Below are 19,811 nucleotides of genomic sequence, written 5' to 3' on the forward strand. Positions count from 1 at the left end.
GCTGCTACATAGGGGCGATCTGAGCATCGCCTCTATGTAGCAGAGCCGATCGAGCTATGACAGCTTCTAGCCTCCCATGGAGACTATTAAAGCATGCCAACATTTTAAAAAAAGTGATTAAAAATATGAAAAAAATATATATAAAAGTTTAAATCACCCCTTTCTCCCCATTCAAAAAAAGTTTTAGCATTGACTGAACCTAGTAAAAGTAACAAGTGTGGGATTACACTTTTTTTGCAATTTCACCGCACTTGGAATTTTTTTCCCGTTTTTGAGTACATGATATGCTAAGACCAATGGTGTCTTTCAAAAGTATAACTCGTCCCACAAAAAATAAGCCCTCACATGGCCATATTGGTGGTAAAATAAAAAAAATATGGCTCTGCGAAGCAGGGGAGTGAAAAACAATAATGTAAAAATGAAAAAAGCTCCGGTCATGGAGGGGTTAATAAATATGGATATTTAAAATTTTTATCTTGCTTTAGAGGACCCAGAGCATTTGTGTATTATTATTATTACTATTATTATTATTATTATTATTTATTTATATAGCACCATTGATTCCATGGTGCTGTACATGAGAAGGGGTTACATAAAAGTTACAGATATCACTTACAGTAAACAAACTAACAATGATAGACTGATACAGAGGGGCGAGGCCCCTGCCCTTGCGGGCTTACATTCTACAGGATTATGGGGAAGGAGACAGTAGGTTGGGGGTTGCAGGAGCTCCGGTGCTGGTGAGGCGGTAGCTCCAGTAGTGATGAGGAGGCAGCGGGGTCAGTGCAGGCTGTAGGCTTTCCTGAAGAGATGAGTTTTCAGGTTCCGTCTGAAGGATCCGACTGTGGTTGATAGTCGGAAGTGTTGGGGCAGAGAGTTCCAGAGGATGGGGGATATTCAGGAGAAGTCTTGGAGGCGATTGGATGAGAAGCGAATAAGTGTGGAGGAGAGAAGGAGGTCTTGGGAGGACCGGAGATTACGTGAGGGAAGATATTGGGAGATTAGTTCAGAGATATATGGAGGAGACAGGTTATGGATGGCTTTGTATGTCAGTATTAGTAATTTGAACTGGATACGCTGAGGGAATGGGAGCCAGAGAAGAGATTTGCAGAGGGGGGAAGTGGAGGAGTAGCAGCGAGGAGAGAGATGGATTAGTCGGGCAGCAGAGTTAAGGATAGACTGGAGAGGTGCAAGGGTGTTAGCAGGGAGGCCACAGAAAAGGATGTTGCAGTAGTCAAGGAGGGAGATGATGAGGGCATGCACAAGCATTTTAGTAGATTGGGGGTTGAGGAAAGGACGGATCCTGGAGATATTTTTGAGCTGGAGGCGACAGGAGGTGGAAAGAGCTTGGATGTGCGGTTTGAAGGACAGGGCAGAGTCAAAGGTTACTCCGAGGCAGCGGACTTCGGGTACAGGGGAAAGCATGATGTCATTGACTGCGATAGATAGGTCAGGTAAGGAAGATTTGTGGGATGGAGGAAAGATGATGAGTTCAGATTTGTCCACATTGAGTTTGAGGAAGCGAATAGAGATGACATGATCAGACAAAATTCAAATTTACTGATTATATCATGATATACTGTCCTGCTCATGATTATTGGCACCCATAATGTTTAAGTACATAATGTGGAATATCTACTGAAAAAATAAAACATATGAAACAGTTTTTTGAATAGAGAACTTGTGTTAAATAAAAAAAGCGCAAAAGAGCAAATGATTAACAATAATTTAAAACAAAAAACAATAGGAGGGAAACATAGAAAAAAACAAAAGCTTGCTGTGACACTGGTATTGACATCCTTTACATTAAATTAGTATGGAAACACATTTTGACCATCCTGTGGTAAATCACAAATGAGAATCACCTATGATCAATTGCTGATGCCAACATGACATGAATTAGCAAATTTATTATGCATTTTAAAAAGCTACATGGTAGGCCCTGTTCCTTGGTCACAATGGTGAAGACAAAGAAGCTGTCTGGGAACATCAGAACTGCTATTATTAGTAAACACAACACATCCAAAGAGTATAAGGCCGTCTCCAAAGACCTTGGTATCCCAGTTACAACAGTGTGCAATGCTGTTAAGACATTTGTTAAGCATGGAACCATCAAGAACCTTCCTGGAGGTCTGGGAAAGAGGAAAATTGACAAGAGATGTCTTTGAAGGTTGGTGCAAATGGTGGAAAAAACACCATATCAAACATCCAAAGACCTGAAGGCCAACCTGGATCAGTCTGGGTCATGAATTACACAAATACCATATGTCACACACTAAACCAAACAGCTTTATGGATGAAGGCCAAAGAAGAAACTATTACTGAAGAAAAGTCATTGAAATGAATGACTGATCTGTGCCAAAGAGTACCTTGTCAAACCACAATCCTTCTGGGCAAATGTTCTGTGGACAGATGAAACAATAATAGAGCTTTTTGGCAATGCAAAGCAACAGTTTGTTTACAAATGTCGCAATGAAACTTTAAGGAAAAGAACACCTTACAAACAGTTAAGCATGATGGAGGATCCATAATGCTGTGGGGTTTCCTTGCCGCATCTGGTACTGGAGGCCTTGGCTGTATCAAAGGAATCATGAAATCTGCTTTTGGGAAAAAGCACTCTACAAACATTCAAGAACTTTAACAAACTACAAAGGAAGAGTGGGAGAAAATACCACATGAAAGGTGCAAAAATCTTATTGATGGCTACAAGAAACATTTGGAGGCTGTCATCAATATCAAAGGCTGTGCAACCAAGTATTAATTAGGAATGGCTTTATTGCTGCACATGCTGTTTATTCTGTTTCTTCTTTGAAATTATGGAATGGAGCAAAATGTGAATTATACAGTAGCCAATGAAGAAGACTTCTTAATGTATCAAAAAGTACTCGCCTGAAAAAAATTGTCTGGGTTACATATAGGGCACAACAAATGTTTCATAATTCAATATGAGATCGAGGGGTTTGCAAGAATAATTTTTAAGGAATCTTTTAATTTCAAAATGGTTATTGCATATGATTGGATTATAGAAATTAAAGCTTGACTAGTCAAAGAATTAAAATCTTACCCTACAACAAGCAAGAAAATATTGTGAAAAAAATACAGTATACCACATAACTACCGTATATAGTCGAGTATAAGCCAAGATTTTCAGCCCAAATTTTTGGGCTGAAAGTGCCCCTCTCGGCTTATACTCAAGTCACGGTCTGTGGCAGGGTCGGCGGGTGTGGGGGGGAGAGGTCTGAGGCATACTTACAGTACCTAGTCCCGGCGATCCTGACGCTCCCCCTGCCCGTCACACTGTTTTCGGGTGCCGCAGCTCTTCCCCTGTTCAGCGGTCACGTGGGACCGCTCATTAAACTTATGAATATGGACTCTACTCCCATAGGGGTGGAGCCGCATATTCATTTCTCTAATCAGCGGTAATGGTGACAGCTGATAGAGGAAGAAGCTGCGGCACCCGGAGACCAGCTGTCCAGGAGAAGGAGCCAGGGACGCCGGGAGCAGGTAAGTATGTCATATTTACCTGTCCACGATCCACACGCCGGGCGCCGCTCCATCTTCCCGGCGTCTCTCCGCTCTGACTGTGCAGGTCAGAGGGCGCGATGACGCATATAGTGTGCGCGGAGTCCTCTGCCTGATCAGTCAGAGCGGAGAGACGACGGGACCGGACGCTGAAGAGCTACAAGCAAGAAAGGTATGTGTTTTTTTTTTTATTGCAGCAGTAGCATTATATATGGCACAGATTTATGTGGAGCATCTATGGGGCCAAACTGAATGGTGCAGAGCATTCTAGATGGGGCACAGCTTTATAATGAGCGTCTATGGGGCCAAACTGACCAGTGCAGAGCATATAGGGCACAGCTTTATAATGAGCGTCTATGGGGCCAAACTGACCAGTGCAGAGCATATAGGGCACAGCTTTATAATGAGCGTCTATGGGGCCAAACTGAACGGTGCAGAGCATATATGGCACAGCTTTATAATGAGCATCTATGGGGCCAAACTGAATGGTGCAGAGCATTATATATGGCACAGCTTTATAATAAGCATCTATGGGGCCAAACTGACCGGTGCAGAGCATATAGGGCACAGATTTATAATGAGCATCTATGGGGCCAAACTGAACGGTGCAGAGCATATAGGGCACAGCTTTATAAGGAGCATCTATGGGGCCAAACTGAACGGTGCAGAGCATATAGGGCACAGATTTATAATGAGCATCTATGGGGCCAAAATGAATGGTGCAGAGCATATAGGGCACAGCTTTATAATGAGCATCTATGGGGCCAAACTGAACGGTGCAGAGCATATAGGGCACAGCTTTATAATGAGCATTTATGGGGCCAAACTGAATGGTGCAGAGCATTATATATGGGGCACAGCTTTATAATGAGCATCTATGGGGCCAAACTGAACGGTGCAGAGCATATATGGCACAGCTTTATAAGGAGCATCTATAGGGCCATAATGAACGGTGCAGAGCAATATATATGGGGCACAGCTTTATATGGAGCATCTATAGGGCCATAATGAACGGTGCAGAGTAGAGTTGAGCGACCTTGACCTTTTTAGAGTCGAGCCGGGTTTTGCGAAACCCGACTATGTCCAAAGTCGGGTCGAGTGAAATCGGCCGATTATGACGTAAAGTCGGGATCGACCGAAACACGAAACCCAATGCAAGTCAATGGGGCAGCATAGTCGGCAGTGAGTGGGGGCCAGGAAAACACCTAGAGTGGCCATTTTAATGTCAAAACCATCCATTCTTCTTAATGAAGCTTGTCAAGCGTAATTTACCTTATAATAATTGGAAGGCATTTGAAATTGGGGGTCATTTGGCTAAAGTTGTGGGGGGTAGGGCTGGTTCAAGTAATTAGTGGGCCCAGGAAATCTGGACCACGTCACGGCAGTGGAGCAGGGAGAGGTAAGTATTTCAACTTTGCAAGTGCTGTGAACCTGAGCAAGCAGGGGGGGCCCACTCGTTGGCATTGGCACTGGCACAGGGCCCCTCAAAGTACAGCGGTGTGTTTGCACGGCGGGGGCGCCTCCCACCGGCAGCAACACTTTTGCGTACTATGAGAGGCCCTGTGCCAGTGACGTCGCCAACTAGTATTCCTCCCCCCACCTGATGAAGGAACCTGCACTTTCATCTGCACCTTCCTCTTTGTCCCCGTGTAAGGTGGTATGGTATGCGGGAAGAGCAACCTGACTTTCAGCAGGGTCACAATGTTGTTGTGTAGCGTGCACGGGGAATGTTGCGTTATGGGTCAATGTACCAGCAGACTCATCTATCACTGGCTGGGCAATGGGCACGATGAAGTGGAAACACAGATATAGGCCCAAAGAAGAAAGTGGGCTAAATGCAGTTCAAAATTGGTAACACAGGAATAACCAGGGGGCATTGCAGTGGAGGACAACTGGAATGAGAGGCTGACACAGAGAGTAGGGCCAAATCAGTAAGTAGTCGAAATGCAGTTCAAAATTGGCAACCGTAGTAAACAGGCGGCACAGCTTTGTTCAGTGGAGGAGAACAGCAAGGAGTGGCAGACACCGATAGTAGGCCCCAAACCAACTAGTACGCCAAATGCAGTTGTTCCATTTAACCACAATTTAATGAGAGCCTGAAGATAGAAGCTCAGGAAAGGCAACCTGGGGAACACCTTGGAGTGTAACACACCATCTCTCTCCACCCCATACCCATTTTGTATGGCCTAATGCAGTGTACTTTTCTACAACTACTAAACGAGAGTCGGAAGACCGAAGCAATGGCAAGGAAACCTGGGGAACACCTTAGAGTGTAACACACCCTCTCTCTACACCCCATACCCAATTTGAAGGTCTAATGCAGTGTAGTTTCCAAGAACTACTAAACGAGAGCCGGAAGATCGAAGCTCAGGAAAGGCAACCTGGGGAACACCTTGGAGTGTAACACACCCTCTCGCTACACCCCATACCCAATTTGAAGGCCTAATGCAGCGTAGTTTCCAACAACTACTAAACGAGAGCCGGAAGATCGAAGCTCAGGAAAGGAAACCTGGGGAACACCTTGGAGTGTAACAAACCCTCTCTCTACACCCCATACCCAATTTGTAGGCCTAATGCAGCGTAGTTTCCGACAACTACTAAACGAGAGCATGAAGATCGAAGCTCAGGAAAGGCAACCTGGGGAACACCTTGGAGTGTAACACACCCTCTCTCTACACCCCATACCCAATTTGTAGGCCTAATGCAGCGTAGTTTCCGACAACTACTAAACGAGAGCCGGAATATCGAAGCTCAGGAAAGGCAACCTGGGGAACACCTTGGAGTGTAACACACCCTCTCTCTACACCCCATACCCAATTTGTAGGCCTAATGCAGCGTAGTTTCCGACAACTACTAAACGAGAGCCGGAATATCGAAGCTCAGGAAAGGCAACCTGGGGAACACCTTGGAGTGTAACACACCCTCTCTCTACACCCCATACCCAATTTGAAGGCCTAATGCAGTGTAGTTTCCAAGAACTACTAAACGAGAGCCGGAAGATCGAAGCTCAGGAAAGGCAACCTGGGGAACACCTTGGAGTGTAACAAACCCTCTCTCTACACCCCATACCCAATTTGTAGGCCTAATGCAGCGTAGTTTCCGACAACTACTAAACGAGAGCATGAAAATCGAAGCTCAGGAAAGGCAACCTGGGGAACACCTTGGAGTGTAACACACCCTCTCTCTACACCCCATACCCAATTTGTAGGCCTAATGCAGCGTAGTTTCCGACAACTACTAAACGAGAGCCGGAATATCGAAGCTCAGGAAAGGCAACCTGGGGAACACCTTGGAGTGTAACACACCCTCTCTCTACGCCCCATACCCAATTTGTAGGCCTAATGCAGCGTAGTTTCCGACAACTACTAAACGAGAGCCGGAATATCGAAGCTCAGGAAAGGCAACCTGGGGAACACCTTGGAGTGTAACACACCCTCTCTCTACACCCCATACCCAATTTGAAGGCCTAATGCAGTGTAGTTTCCAAGAACTACTAAACGAGAGCCGGAAGATCGAAGCTCAGGAAAGGCAACCTGGGGAACACCTTGGAGTGTAACAAACCCTCTCTCTACACCCCATACCCAATTTGTAGGCCTAATGCAGCGTAGTTTCCGACAACTACTAAACGAGAGCCGGAATATCGAAGCTCAGGAAAGGCAACCTGGGGAACACCTTGGAGTGTAACACACCCTCTCTCTACACCCCATACCCAATTTGAAGGCCTAATGCAGTGTAGTTTCCAAGAACTACTAAACGAGAGCCGGAAGATCGAAGCTCAGGAAAGGCAACCTGGGGAACACCTTGGAGTGTAACACACCCTCTCGCTACACCCCATACCCAATTTGAAGGCCTAATGCAGCGTAGTTTCCAACAACTACTAAACGAGAGCCGGAAGATCGAAGCTCAGGAAAGGCAACCTGGGGAACACCTTGGAGTGGAACACACCATCTCTCTACACCCCATACCCAATTTGAAGGCCTAATGCAGAGTAGTTTCCAAGAACTACTAAACGAGAGCCGGAAGATCGAAGCTCAGGAAAGGCAACCTGGGGAACACCTTGGAGTGTAACACAACGTCTCTCTACACGACGGAAGGGCTGATTCTTAGGAAGGAAGGCTGTTGGAAATAAGCATTGCGCGTCCGAGGGTGATTATATTCTTATTAGGTATATACTCACCCTCGGACGCGCCCTGCTTCTTTATTTGGAATGAATGTTTATTTGCAATGTGGTGTTGACTTTCTCTATTATTTTGGTAATTAATGATTTTATTATTTTCATTATTTTGCATCTTCTCGGCAATAATATAAAGAAGACGCGACAGGACAACACTCGGTGGATGCCATATGTGTGTTTTCAATTTAAAAAAACTTTCAGTTAACTACTTGCAGGAGAAAGTAATTGTAGCTGGTGGCCATTTTTAGTACTGTACCAGATTTTAGTTGTGTGTTTGTTTTTAATGTTAAAATGTCTGCATTTGATATCTCACCAGTATTTTCTTTTTTATAAGCAAAATACTTATTTTTATATTTTCTGATGTTGGTTCCAGGGGTACACGGCCAGCAGTGCCCTGGTCAGTGTAGTAGTAGTTGAAAGAATGGACCGCAGACAGGCATCGAAGGCCTAAAATAATAACACATGGCTGTAGGCAATTTTAAATTGGTTCCAGGGGTACACGGACAGCAGTGGTGTGGTCAGTGGAGGCCTAGTGGAAGGAGTGACCGCAGACAGGCATCGAAGGCCTAAAATAATAACACATGGCTGTAGGCAATTTTAAATTGGTTCCAGGGGTACACGGACAGCAGTGGTGTGGTCAGTGGAGGCCTAGTGGAAGGAGTGACCGCAGACAGGCATCGAAGGCCTAAAATAATAACACATGGCTGTAGGCAATTTTAAATTGGTTCCAGGGGTACACGGGCAGCAGTGACCTGGTCAGTGTAGTAGTAGTTGAAAAAATGGACCGCAGACAGGCATCGAATGCCTAAAATAATAACACATGGCTGTAGGCAATTTTAAATTGGTTCCAGGGGTACACGGGCAGCAGTGGTGTGGTCAGTGGAGGCCTAGTGGAAGGAGTGACCGCAGACAGGCATCGAAGGCCTAAAATAATAACACATGGCTGTAGGCAATTTTAAATTGGTTCCAGGGGTACACGGGCAGCAGTGACCTGGTCAGTGTAGTAGTAGTTGAAAAAATGGACCGCAGACAGGCATCGAATGCCTAAAATAATAACACATGGCTGTAGGCAATTTTAAATTGGTTCCAGGGGTACACGGACAGCAGTGGTGTGGTCAGTGGAGGCCTAGTGGAAGGAGTGACCGCAGACAGGCATCGAAGGCCTAAAATAATAACACATGGCTGTAGGCAATTTTAAATTGGTTCCAGGGGTACACGGGCAGCAGTGACCTGGTCAGTGTAGTAGTAGTTGAAAAAATGGACCGCAGACAGGCATCGAATGCCTAAAATAATAACACATGGCTGTAGGCAATTTTAAATTGGTTCCCGGGGTACACGGGCAGCAGTGACCTGGTCAGTGTAGTAGTAGTTGAAAAAATGGACCGCAGACAGGCATCGAAGGCCTAAAATAATAACACATGGCTGTAGGCAATTTTAAATTGGTTCCAGGGGTACACGGGCAGCAGTGACCTGGTCAGTGTAGTAGTAGTTGAAAGAATGGACCGCAGACAGGCATCGAAGGCCTAAAATAAAAAAATTGGGCTGGCTGTAGGCAATTTTAAATTGGTTCCAGGGGTACACGGACAGCAGTGGTGTGGTCAGTGGAGGCCTAGTGGAAGGAGTGACCGCAGACAGGCATCGAAGGCCTAAAATAATAACACATGGCTGTAGGCAATTTTAAATTGGTTCCAGGGGTACACGGGCAGCAGTGACCTGGTCAGTGTAGTAGTAGTTGAAAAAATGGACCGCAGACAGGCATCGAATGCCTAAAATAATAACACATGGCTGTAGGCAATTTTAAATTGGTTCCAGGGGTACACGGACAGCAGTGGTGTGGTCAGTGGAGGCCTAGTGGAAGGAGTGACCGCAGACAGGCATCGAAGGCCTAAAATAATAACACATGGCTGTAGGCAATTTTAAATTGGTTCCAGGGGTACACGGGCAGCAGTGACCTGGTCAGTGTAGTAGTAGTTGAAAAAATGGACCGCAGACAGGCATCGAATGCCTAAAATAATAACACATGGCTGTAGGCAATTTTAAATTGGTTCCAGGGGTACACGGACAGCAGTGGTGTGGTCAGTGGAGGCCTAGTGGAAGGAGTGACCGCAGACAGGCATCGAAGGCCTAAAATAATAACACATGGCTGTAGGCAATTTTAAATTGGTTCCAGGGGTACACGGGCAGCAGTGACCTGGTCAGTGTAGTAGTAGTTGAAAAAATGGACCGCAGACAGGCATCGAATGCCTAAAATAATAACACATGGCTGTAGGCAATTTTAAATTGGTTCCAGGGGTACACGGACAGCAGTGGTGTGGTCAGTGGAGGCCTAGTGGAAGGAGTGACCGCAGACAGGCATCGAAGGCCTAAAATAATAACACATGGCTGTAGGCAATTTTAAATTGGTTCCAGGGGTACACGGACAGCAGTGGTGTGGTCAGTGGAGGCCTAGTGGAAGGAGTGACCGCAGACAGGCATCGAAGGCCTAAAATAATAACACATGGCTGTAGGCAATTTTAAATTGGTTCCAGGGGTACACGGGCAGCAGTGACCTGGTCAGTGTAGTAGTAGTTGAAAAAATGGACCGCAGACAGGCATCGAATGCCTAAAATAATAACACATGGCTGTAGGCAATTTTAAATTGGTTCCCGGGGTACACGGGCAGCAGTGACCTGGTCAGTGTAGTAGTAGTTGAAAAAATGGACCGCAGACAGGCATCGAATGCCTAAAATAATAACACATGGCTGTAGGCAATTTTAAATTGGTTCCAGGGGTACACGGGCAGCAGTGACCTGGTCAGTGTAGTAGTAGTTGAAAGAATGGACCGCAGACAGGCATCGAAGGCCTAAAATAAAAAAATTGGGCTGGCTGTAGGCAATTTTAAATTGGTTCCAGGGGTACACGGACAGCAGTGGTGTGGTCAGTGGAGGCCTAGTGGAAGGAGTGACCGCAGACAGGCATCGAAGGCCTAAAATAATAACACATGGCTGTAGGCAATTTTAAATTGGTTCCAGGGGTACACGGGCAGCAGTGACCTGGTCAGTGTAGTAGTAGTTGAAAAAATGGACCGCAGACAGGCATCGAATGCCTAAAATAATAACACATGGCTGTAGGCAATTTTAAATTGGTTCCAGGGGTACACGGACAGCAGTGGTGTGGTCAGTGGAGGCCTAGTGGAAGGAGTGACCGCAGACAGGCATCGAATGCCTAAAATAATAACACATGGCTGTAGGCAATTTTAAATTGGTTCCAGGGGTACACGGGCAGCAGTGACCTGGTCAGTGTAGTAGTAGTTGAAAGAATGGACCGCAGACAGGCATCGAAGGCCTAAAATAAAAAAATTGGGCTGGCTGTAGGCAATTTTAAATTGGTTCCAGGGGTACACGGACAGCAGTGGTGTGGTCAGTGGAGGCCTAGTGGAAGGAGTGACCGCAGACAGGCATCGAAGGCCTAAAATAATAACACATGGCTGTAGGCAATTTTAAATTGGTTCCAGGGGTACACGGGCAGCAGTGACCTGGTCAGTGTAGTAGTAGTTGAAAAAATGGACCGCAGACAGGCATCGAATGCCTAAAATAATAACACATGGCTGTAGGCAATTTTAAATTGGTTCCCGGGGTACACGGGCAGCAGTGACCTGGTCAGTGTAGTAGTAGTTGAAAAAATGGACCGCAGACAGGCATCGAATGCCTAAAATAATAACACATGGCTGTAGGCAATTTTAAATTGGTTCCAGGGGTACACGGGCAGCAGTGACCTGGTCAGTGTAGTAGTAGTTGAAAGAATGGACCGCAGACAGGCTTCGAAGGCCTAACATAACAAAATTGGGCTGACTGTAGGCACTTTTAAATTGGTTCCAGGGTAACACGGCCAGCAGTGGCCTGGTCAGTGTAGTAGTTGTAGAAAGAAGGGACCGCAGACAGGCTTCGAAGGCCTAACATAACAAAAATGTCAAAACAATGGTATTGTCAGTGCCAGGCATTGAAGGATGTCAGCGGCTAGACTACACATTGGTGAAGCTGTGAGAGATAATTTTGCTAGTGGTAGAGCACTGTTTGAGCTGGGGGGGGGAACTGTCTTGTGGCCGGCGGTACAGGCACAGGGCCCCTCATATTACAACGGTGTGTCTGACGTTGGGTGCGCACCACCACCGCCAGAGACACTTTATTGTACTATGAGGGACCCAGTGGCAGTGCCGTCGACCAAAAGCGGCCACACCCACCTCTTCAGACAAACAGCACTCTCAAGGGTCCAAGCGCAAAGTGGCGATAGCACGGCCCCGTGTGGGGAGTTTGGCCATTTCGTGAGGTGGAAACATGTCGTATGCTGGACAATCAGGTGAAGAAAATTACGAGATTGGAAAAGTCATTCAGAATAGTCCACAGGCAAGACCTTTTCATAGGAAAGCTAGGTGTCAGCCGGGCAGGGTGGGGCAAAAGATTTTGAAATCCAGTTGTGGTTCATTTTAATGAAGGTTAGATCATCTACATTTTGGGTAGCCAGACGAGTCCTTTTTTCTGTTAGTATTGAACCTGCAGCACTGAATACTCTTTCTGATAGGACACTAGCTGCCGGGCAAGCAAGCTCCTGCAATGCATATTCTGCCAATTCTGGCCAGGTGTCTAATTTGGATGCCCAGTAATCAAATGGGAATGACGGTTGAGGGAGAACGTCGATAAGGGATGAAAAATAGTTTGTAACCATACTGGACAAATGTTGTCTCCTGTCACTTTGAATTGATGCTGCAGTACCTGTCCTGTCTGCGGTCATAGAAAAATCACTCCACAACCTGGTCAGAAAACCCCTCTGTCCAACGCCACTTCTGATTTCTGCCCCTCTAACACCTCTGGTCTGCTGGCCCCTGGAGCTCGTGTGAGAACGATCACGGGCGCTGTGTGCAGGGAATGCCAGAAGCAAACGGTCAACAAGAGTTGATTGTTTTGTTGCTAATATTAGTTCCAAGTTCTCATGTGGCATAATATTTTGCAATTTGCCTTTATAGCGAGGATCAAGGAGGCAGGCCAACCAGTAATCGTCATCGTTCATCATTTTTGTAATGCGTGTGTCCCTTTTGAGGATACGCAAGGCATAATCCGCCATGTGGGCCAAAGTTCCCGTTGTCAAATCTGCGGTTGTGCTTGGTTGAGGGGCAGTTGCAGGCAAATCTACGTCACTTGTGTCCCTCAAAAAACCAGAACCCGGCCTTGCCACGCCACCAATTTCCCGTGCCCCCGGGAAAGCTTCCTCATTAAAAATATACTCATCCCCATCATCCTCCTCATCCTCCACCTCCTCTTCGCCCGGTACCTCGTCATGTACACTGCCCTGACCAGACAATCGCTGACTGTCATCAAGGCTTTCCTCTTCCTCTGGTGCAGACGCCTGATCCTTTATGTGCGTCAAACTTTGCATCAGCAGACGCATTAGGGGGATGCTCATGCTTATTATGGCGTTGTCTGCACTAACCAGCCGTGTGCATTCCTCAAAACACTGAAGGACTTGACACATGTCTTGAATCTTCGACCACTGCACACCTGACAACTCCATGTCTGCCATCCTACTGCCTGCCCGTGTATGTGTATCCTCCCACAAAAACATAACAGCCCGCCTCTGTTCGCACAGTCTCTGAAGCATGTGCAGTGTTGAGTTCCACCTTGTTGCAACGTCTATGATTAGGCGATGCTGGGGAAGGTTCAAAGAACGCTGATAGGTCTGCATACGGCTGGAGTGTACAGGCGAACGGCGGATATGTGCGCAAAGTTTACGCACTTTGAGGAGCAGGTCGGATAACCCCGGATAACTTTTCAGGAAGCACTGCACCACCAGGTTTAAGGTGTGAGCCAGGCAAGGAATGTGTTTCAGTTGGGAAAGGGAGATGGCAGCCATGAAATTCCTTCCGTTATCACTCACTACCTTGCCTGCCTCAAGATCTACAGTGCCCAGCCACGACTGCGTTTCTTGCTGCAAGAACTCGGACAGAACTTCCGCGGTGTGTCTATTGTCGCCCAAACACTTCATAGCCAATACAGCCTGCTGACGTATGCCAGTAGCTGCCCCATAATGGGAGACCTGGTGTGCAACAGTGGCAGGTGCGGATGGAGTGTTTGTGCGACTGCGGTCTGTGGACGAGCTCTTGCTTCTGCAGGAGGACGAGGAGGAGGAGGAGGAGGGGGTGCGAACGGCTACAGACAACTGTTTACTAGACCGTGGGCTAGGCAGAACTGTCCCAAACTTGCTGTCCCCTGTGGACCCTGAATCCACCACATTTACCCAGTGTGCCGTGATGGACACGTAACGTCCCTGGCCATGCCTACTGGTCCATGCATCTGTTGTCAGGTGCACCTTTGTGCTCACAGATTGCCTGAGTGCATGGACGATGCGCTCTTTAACATGCTGGTGGAGGGCTGGGATGGCTTTTCTGGAAAAAAAGTGTCGACTGGGTAGCTCGTAGCGTGGTACAGCGTAGTCCATCAGGTCTTTGAAAGCTTCGCTTTCAACTAACCGGTAGGGCATCATCTCTAACGAGATTAGTCTAGCTATGTGGGCGTTCAAACCCTGTGTACGCGGATGCGAGGCTAAGTATTTCCTTTTTCTAACCATAGTCTCATGTAGGGTGAGCTGGACTGGAGAGCTGGAGATCGTGGAACTAGCGGGGGTGCCGGTGGACATGGCAGACTGAGAGACGGTGGGAGATGGTATTGTTGCCGCCGGTGCCCTAGATGCAGTGTTTCCTACTACGAAACTGGTGATTCCCTGACCCTGACTGCTTTGGCCTGGCAAAGATACCTGCACAGATACAGCAGGTGGTGCGCTAAATGGTGGTCCTACACTGCCGGAAGGGATGTTGCGTTGATGACTAGCTTCATTGGCCGAGGGTGCAACAACCTTAAGGGACGTTTGGTAGTTAGTCCAAGCTTTCAAATGCATGGTGGTTAAATGTCTATGCATGCAACTAGTATTGAGACTTTTCAGATTCTGACCTCTGCTTAAGGAAGTAGAACATTTTTGACAGATGACTTTGCGCTGATCAATTGGATGTTGTTTAAAAAAATGCCAGACTGCACTCTTTCTAGCATCGGATACCTTTTCAGGCATTGCAGACTGAGCTTTAACCGGATGGCCACGCTGTCCTCCACCAGGTTTTGGCTTTGCCACGCGTTTTGGGCAAGATACGGGCCCGGCAGATGGAACCTGTGGCGATGTTGATGCCTGCTGCGGCCCCTCCTCCTCCTCTGCTTCAGAACTGCTGCCGCCTGCACCCTGTTCCCCCAATGGCTGCCAATCGGGGTCAAGAACTGGGTCATCTAATAACTCTTCTTGTACCTCCTGCGCAACTTCGTCTGTGTCACCGTGTCGTTCGGTGGTATAGCGTTCGTGATGGGGCAACATAGTCTCATCAGGGTCTGATTCTTGATCAGCACCCTGCGAGGGCAATGTTGTGGTCTGAGTCAAAGGACCAGCATAGTAGTCTGGCTGTGGCTGTGCGTCAGTGCACTCCATGTCAGATTCAATTTGTAATGGGCATGGACTGTTAACTGCTTCACTTTCTAAGCCAGGGACGGTATGTGTAAAGAGCTCCATGGAGTAACCCGTTGTGTCGCCTGCTGCATTCTTCTCTGTTGTTGTTTTTGCTGAAGAGGACAAGGAAGTGACTTGTCCCTGACCGTGAACATCCACTAACGACGCGCTGCTTTTACTTTTACCAGTTTCACGAGATGAGGCAAAAGAGCTAGAGGCTGAGTCAGCAAGATAAGCCAAAACTTGCTCTTGCTGCTCCGGCTTTAAAAGCGGTTTTCCTAATCCCAGAAAAGGGAGCGTTCGAGGCCTTGTGTAGCCGGACGACGAACCTGGCTCCACAGCTCCAGACTTAGGTGCAATATTTTTTCCCCCACGACCACCTGATGCTCCAGCACTACCACTACCCTCATTACCAGCTGACAATGAACGCCCCCGGCCACGACCTCTTCCACTAGACTTCCTCATTGTTTTAAAAACGTAACCAAACTAACGTTATTTGTTGCAGTCACACAACTTACACGGTGAGCTATAACTTCAGTATGATTTAGCTACCCCTTTACAGGTTGGTGAGACCACAGCGAAAATCAGGCCCAATGTTACACACTCTTTTTTTGGTGGCTGCAAATTAGAGAGATGCCCCACACGCAGGACTGTCACTGAAGCACAAATGTTAATATTAATGTCACACTATTATTTTTTTTTTATTTTTATTTTTTTCAGGAACACTTTAGAAACCCCCCAAAAAAAAAAAAATAGATTTTTGCAGGGAGAATTTAGAAAACAAATGTAACAAACTATATGCTTTCTATGGGCCACTGAGTGAGAGATGACGCACACAGGAATCAGGAGTGGCACACAAGCCCAGAGGCCAATATTTTTCTACCAATGATTGATGGAGTTATTTTCTCTGGTAGATTTTGGAACCCAAATCAAGGAAAAAAAATGTAGGCTTTCTATGGACCACAATTGGAGAGAGAGAGAGAGAGAGATGGCACACCCAGGAGTCAAGACTGGCACACAAGCAGAAAGGCCAATATTAATCTCCCACTGTTTTTTTTTTTTTTTTTTTTTTTTTTTTCAGGGAGACTTTAGAAAAAAAAATAATAAAAAAAATATGATTTTATCAGGAAGAATTTAGAAACCAAATAAAATAAAATGATTTTTTCAGGGAGAATTTATAAAACAAATAAAAACAAAAATAGGCGTTCTATGGCCCACTGACTGAGAGATGACGCACACAGGAGTCAGGAGTGGCACACAAACCCAGAGGCCAATATTTTTCTACCAATGATTGATGGAGTTATTTTCTCTGGTAGATTTTAGAACCCAAATCAAGGAAAAAAAATATAGGCTTTCTATGGACCACAATTGGAGAGAGAGAGAGAGAGAGAGAGAGAGAGAGAGAGATGGCACACCCAGGAGTCAAGACTGGCACACAAGCAGAAAGGCCAATATTAATCTCCCACTGTTTTTTTGGTTGTTTTTTTTTTTTTTTTTCAGGGAGACTTTAGAAATAAAAATAATAAAAAAAATATGATTTTATCAGGAAGAATTTAGAAACCAAATAAAATAAAATGATTTTTTCAGGGAGAATTTAGAAAACAAATAAAACCAAAAATAGGCGTTCTATGGCCCACTGACTGAGAGAGAGAGAGAGAGATGGAACGCTTAGTACTGGCACACAAGCCCAAAGGGCAATATTAATCTCCCTTTTTTTTTCCAGGGAGAATTTCTAAAACCCAAAAAAAAAATAAAATAGGCTTTCTATGGCCCACTATTTGTGAGAGAGATGGGACGCTCAGGACTGGCACAGATGGCACGCTCAGGACTGGCACACAAGCCCAGAGGCCAATATTAATCTCCCTTTTTTTCTGGGAGAATTTATAAAACCAAAAAAATATTTAAATAGGCTTTCTATGGCCCACTATTTGTGAGAGAGATGGCACGCTCAGGACTGGCACAGATGGCACGCTCACAACTGGCACACAAGCCCAGAGGCCAATATTAATCTCCCTTTTTTCAGGGAAAATTTATAAAACAAAAAAAAAAATTAAATAGGCTTTCTATGGCCCACTATTTGTGAGAGAGATGGCACGCTCAGGGCTGGCACAGATGGCACGCTCAGGACTGGCACACAAGCCCAGAGGCCAATATTAATCTCCCTTTTTTTCAGGGAGAATTTATAAAACCCCCAAAAAAAATAAAATAGGCTTTCTATGGCCCACTATTTGTGAGAGAGATGGGACGCTCAGGACTGGCACAGATGGCACGCTCAGGACTGGCACACAAGCCCAGAGGCCAATATTAATCTCCCTTTTTTTCTGGGAGAATTTATAAAACCAAAAAAATATTTAAATAGGCTTTCTATGGCCCACTATTTGTGAGAGAGATGGCACGCTCAGGACTGGCACAGATGGCACGCTCACAACTGGCACACAAGCCCAGAGGCCAATATTAATCTCCCTTTTTTCAGGGAAAATTTATAAAACAAAAAAAAAAATTAAATAGGCTTTCTATGGCCCACTATTTGTGAGAGAGATGGCACGCTCAGGGCTGGCACAGATGGCACGCTCAGGACTGGCACACAAGCCCAGAGGCCAATATTAATCTCCCTTTTTTTCAGGGAGAATTTATAAAACCCCCAAAAAAAATAAAATAGGCTTTCTATGGCCCACTATTTGTGAGAGAGATGGGACGCTCAGGACTGGCACAGATGGCACGCTCAGGACTGGCACAGAAGCCCAGAGGCCAATATTAATCTCCCTTTTTTTCTGGGAGAATTTATAAAACCAAAAAAATATTTAAATAGGCTTTCTATGGCCCACTATTTGTGAGAGAGATGGCACGCTCAGGACTGGCACAGATGGCACGCTCACAACTGGCACACAAGCCCAGAGGCCAATATTAATCTCCCTTTTTTCAGGGAGAATTTCTAAAACCCAAAAAAAAAATAAAATAGGCTTTCTATGGCCCACTATTTGTGAGAGAGATGGGACGCTCAGGACTGGCACAGATGGCACGCTCAGGACTGGCACAGAAGCCCAGAGGCCAATATTAATCTCCCTTTTTTTCTGGGAGAATTTATAAAACCAAAAAAATATTTAAATAGGCTTTCTATGGCCCACTATTTGTGAGAGAGATGGCACGCTCAGGACTGGCACAGATGGCACGCTCACAACTGGCACACAAGCCCAGAGGCCAATATTAATCTCCCTTTTTTCAGGGAAAATTGATAAAACAAAAAAAAAAATTAAATAGGCTTTCTATGGCCCACTATTTGTGAGAGAGATGGCACGCTCAGGGCTGGCACAGATGGCACGCTCAGGACTGGCACACAAGCCCAGAGGCCAATATTAATCTCCCTTTTTTTCAGGGAGAATTTATAAAACCAAAAAAAAAAATAAATAGGCTTTCTATGGCCCACTATTTGTGAGAGAGATGGCACGCCTAGGGCTGGCACAGATGGCACGCTCAGGACTGGCACACAAGCCCAGAGGCCAATATTAATCTCCCTTTTTTTCAGGGAGAATTTATAAAACCCCCAAAAAAATAAAATAGGCTTTCTATGGCCCACTATTTGTGAGAGAGATGGCACACTCAGGACTGGCACACAAGCCCAAAGGCCAATATTAATCTCCCACTGTATTTTTATCAGGGAGAATTTATACACCCCACAAAAAAAAATACAGAAAAATGAAAAGGCTTTCTATGGCCCACTATGTGAGAGAGATGGCACACACAGGGATGGCACTCTAGCAGAAATGCCAAATTGCCAATCTTAATCTCCCACCAAAAAAAAAAAAAAAAAAAAAACAGGGAATGTCCTACAATTACTATCTCCCTGCCTGCAGTAATCTCAGCCAGGTATGGCAGGCAGCTACTATCTCCCTGCCTGCAGTAATCTCAGCCAGGTATGGCAGGCAGCAATAAGGAGTGGACTGATGCACAAATGAAATAAAAAGTGTGGACAAACAAAAAAGATAGCTGTGCAGAAAGGAAGGAACAAGAGGATTTGTGCTTTGAAAAAAGCAGTTGGTTTGCACAGCGGCGTACACACAGCAATGCAGCTATCAGGGAGCCTTCTAGGGCAGCCCAATGAGCTACAGCGCTGAGGGGAAAAAAAAAAAAAAAAAAACTTCCACTGTCCCTGCACACCGAGGGTGGTGTTGGACAGTGCAAATCGCTGCAGCACAAGCGGTTTTGTGGTTAATGGACCCTGCCTAACGCTATCCCTGCTTCTGACAAAGCGGCAGCAACCTCTCCCTAAGCTCAGATCAGCAGCAGTAAGATGGCGGTCGGCGGGAACGCCTCTTTATAGCCCCTGTGACGTCGCAGACAGCAAGCCAATCACTGCAATGCCCTTCTCTAAGATGGTGGGGACCAGGACCTATGTCATCACGCTGCCCACACTCTGCGTTTACCTTCATTGGCTGAGAAATGGCGCTTTTCGCGTCATTGAAACGCGACTTTGGCGCGAAAGTCGCGTACCGCATGGCCGACCCCGCACAGGGGTCGGATCGGGTTTCATGAAACCCCGACTTAGCCAAAAGTCGGCGACTTTTGAAAATGTTCGACCCGTTTCGCTCAACCCTAGTGCAGA

The 19,811-nt window shown here is 46.1% G+C and overlaps 1 protein-coding gene across 1 annotated transcript in view; it reads left to right on the top strand.

The window, feature by feature from the left end:
- LOC138643368 (uncharacterized) overlaps positions 1-19,811 on the top strand; it is a 157,491-nt gene that overhangs the window by 65,996 nt on the left and 71,684 nt on the right. Inside the window, exon 4 of the mRNA XM_069732289.1 lies at positions 3,213-3,232. Coding sequence (XP_069588390.1) covers positions 3,213-3,232 — 20 coding nt within the window. The remainder of the gene's footprint in view (positions 1-3,212; positions 3,233-19,811) is intronic.

Source organism: Ranitomeya imitator, chromosome 6 (assembly GCF_032444005.1).
Source record: "Ranitomeya imitator isolate aRanImi1 chromosome 6, aRanImi1.pri, whole genome shotgun sequence".
Classification (NCBI taxonomy): Eukaryota; Metazoa; Chordata; class Amphibia; order Anura; family Dendrobatidae; genus Ranitomeya; species Ranitomeya imitator.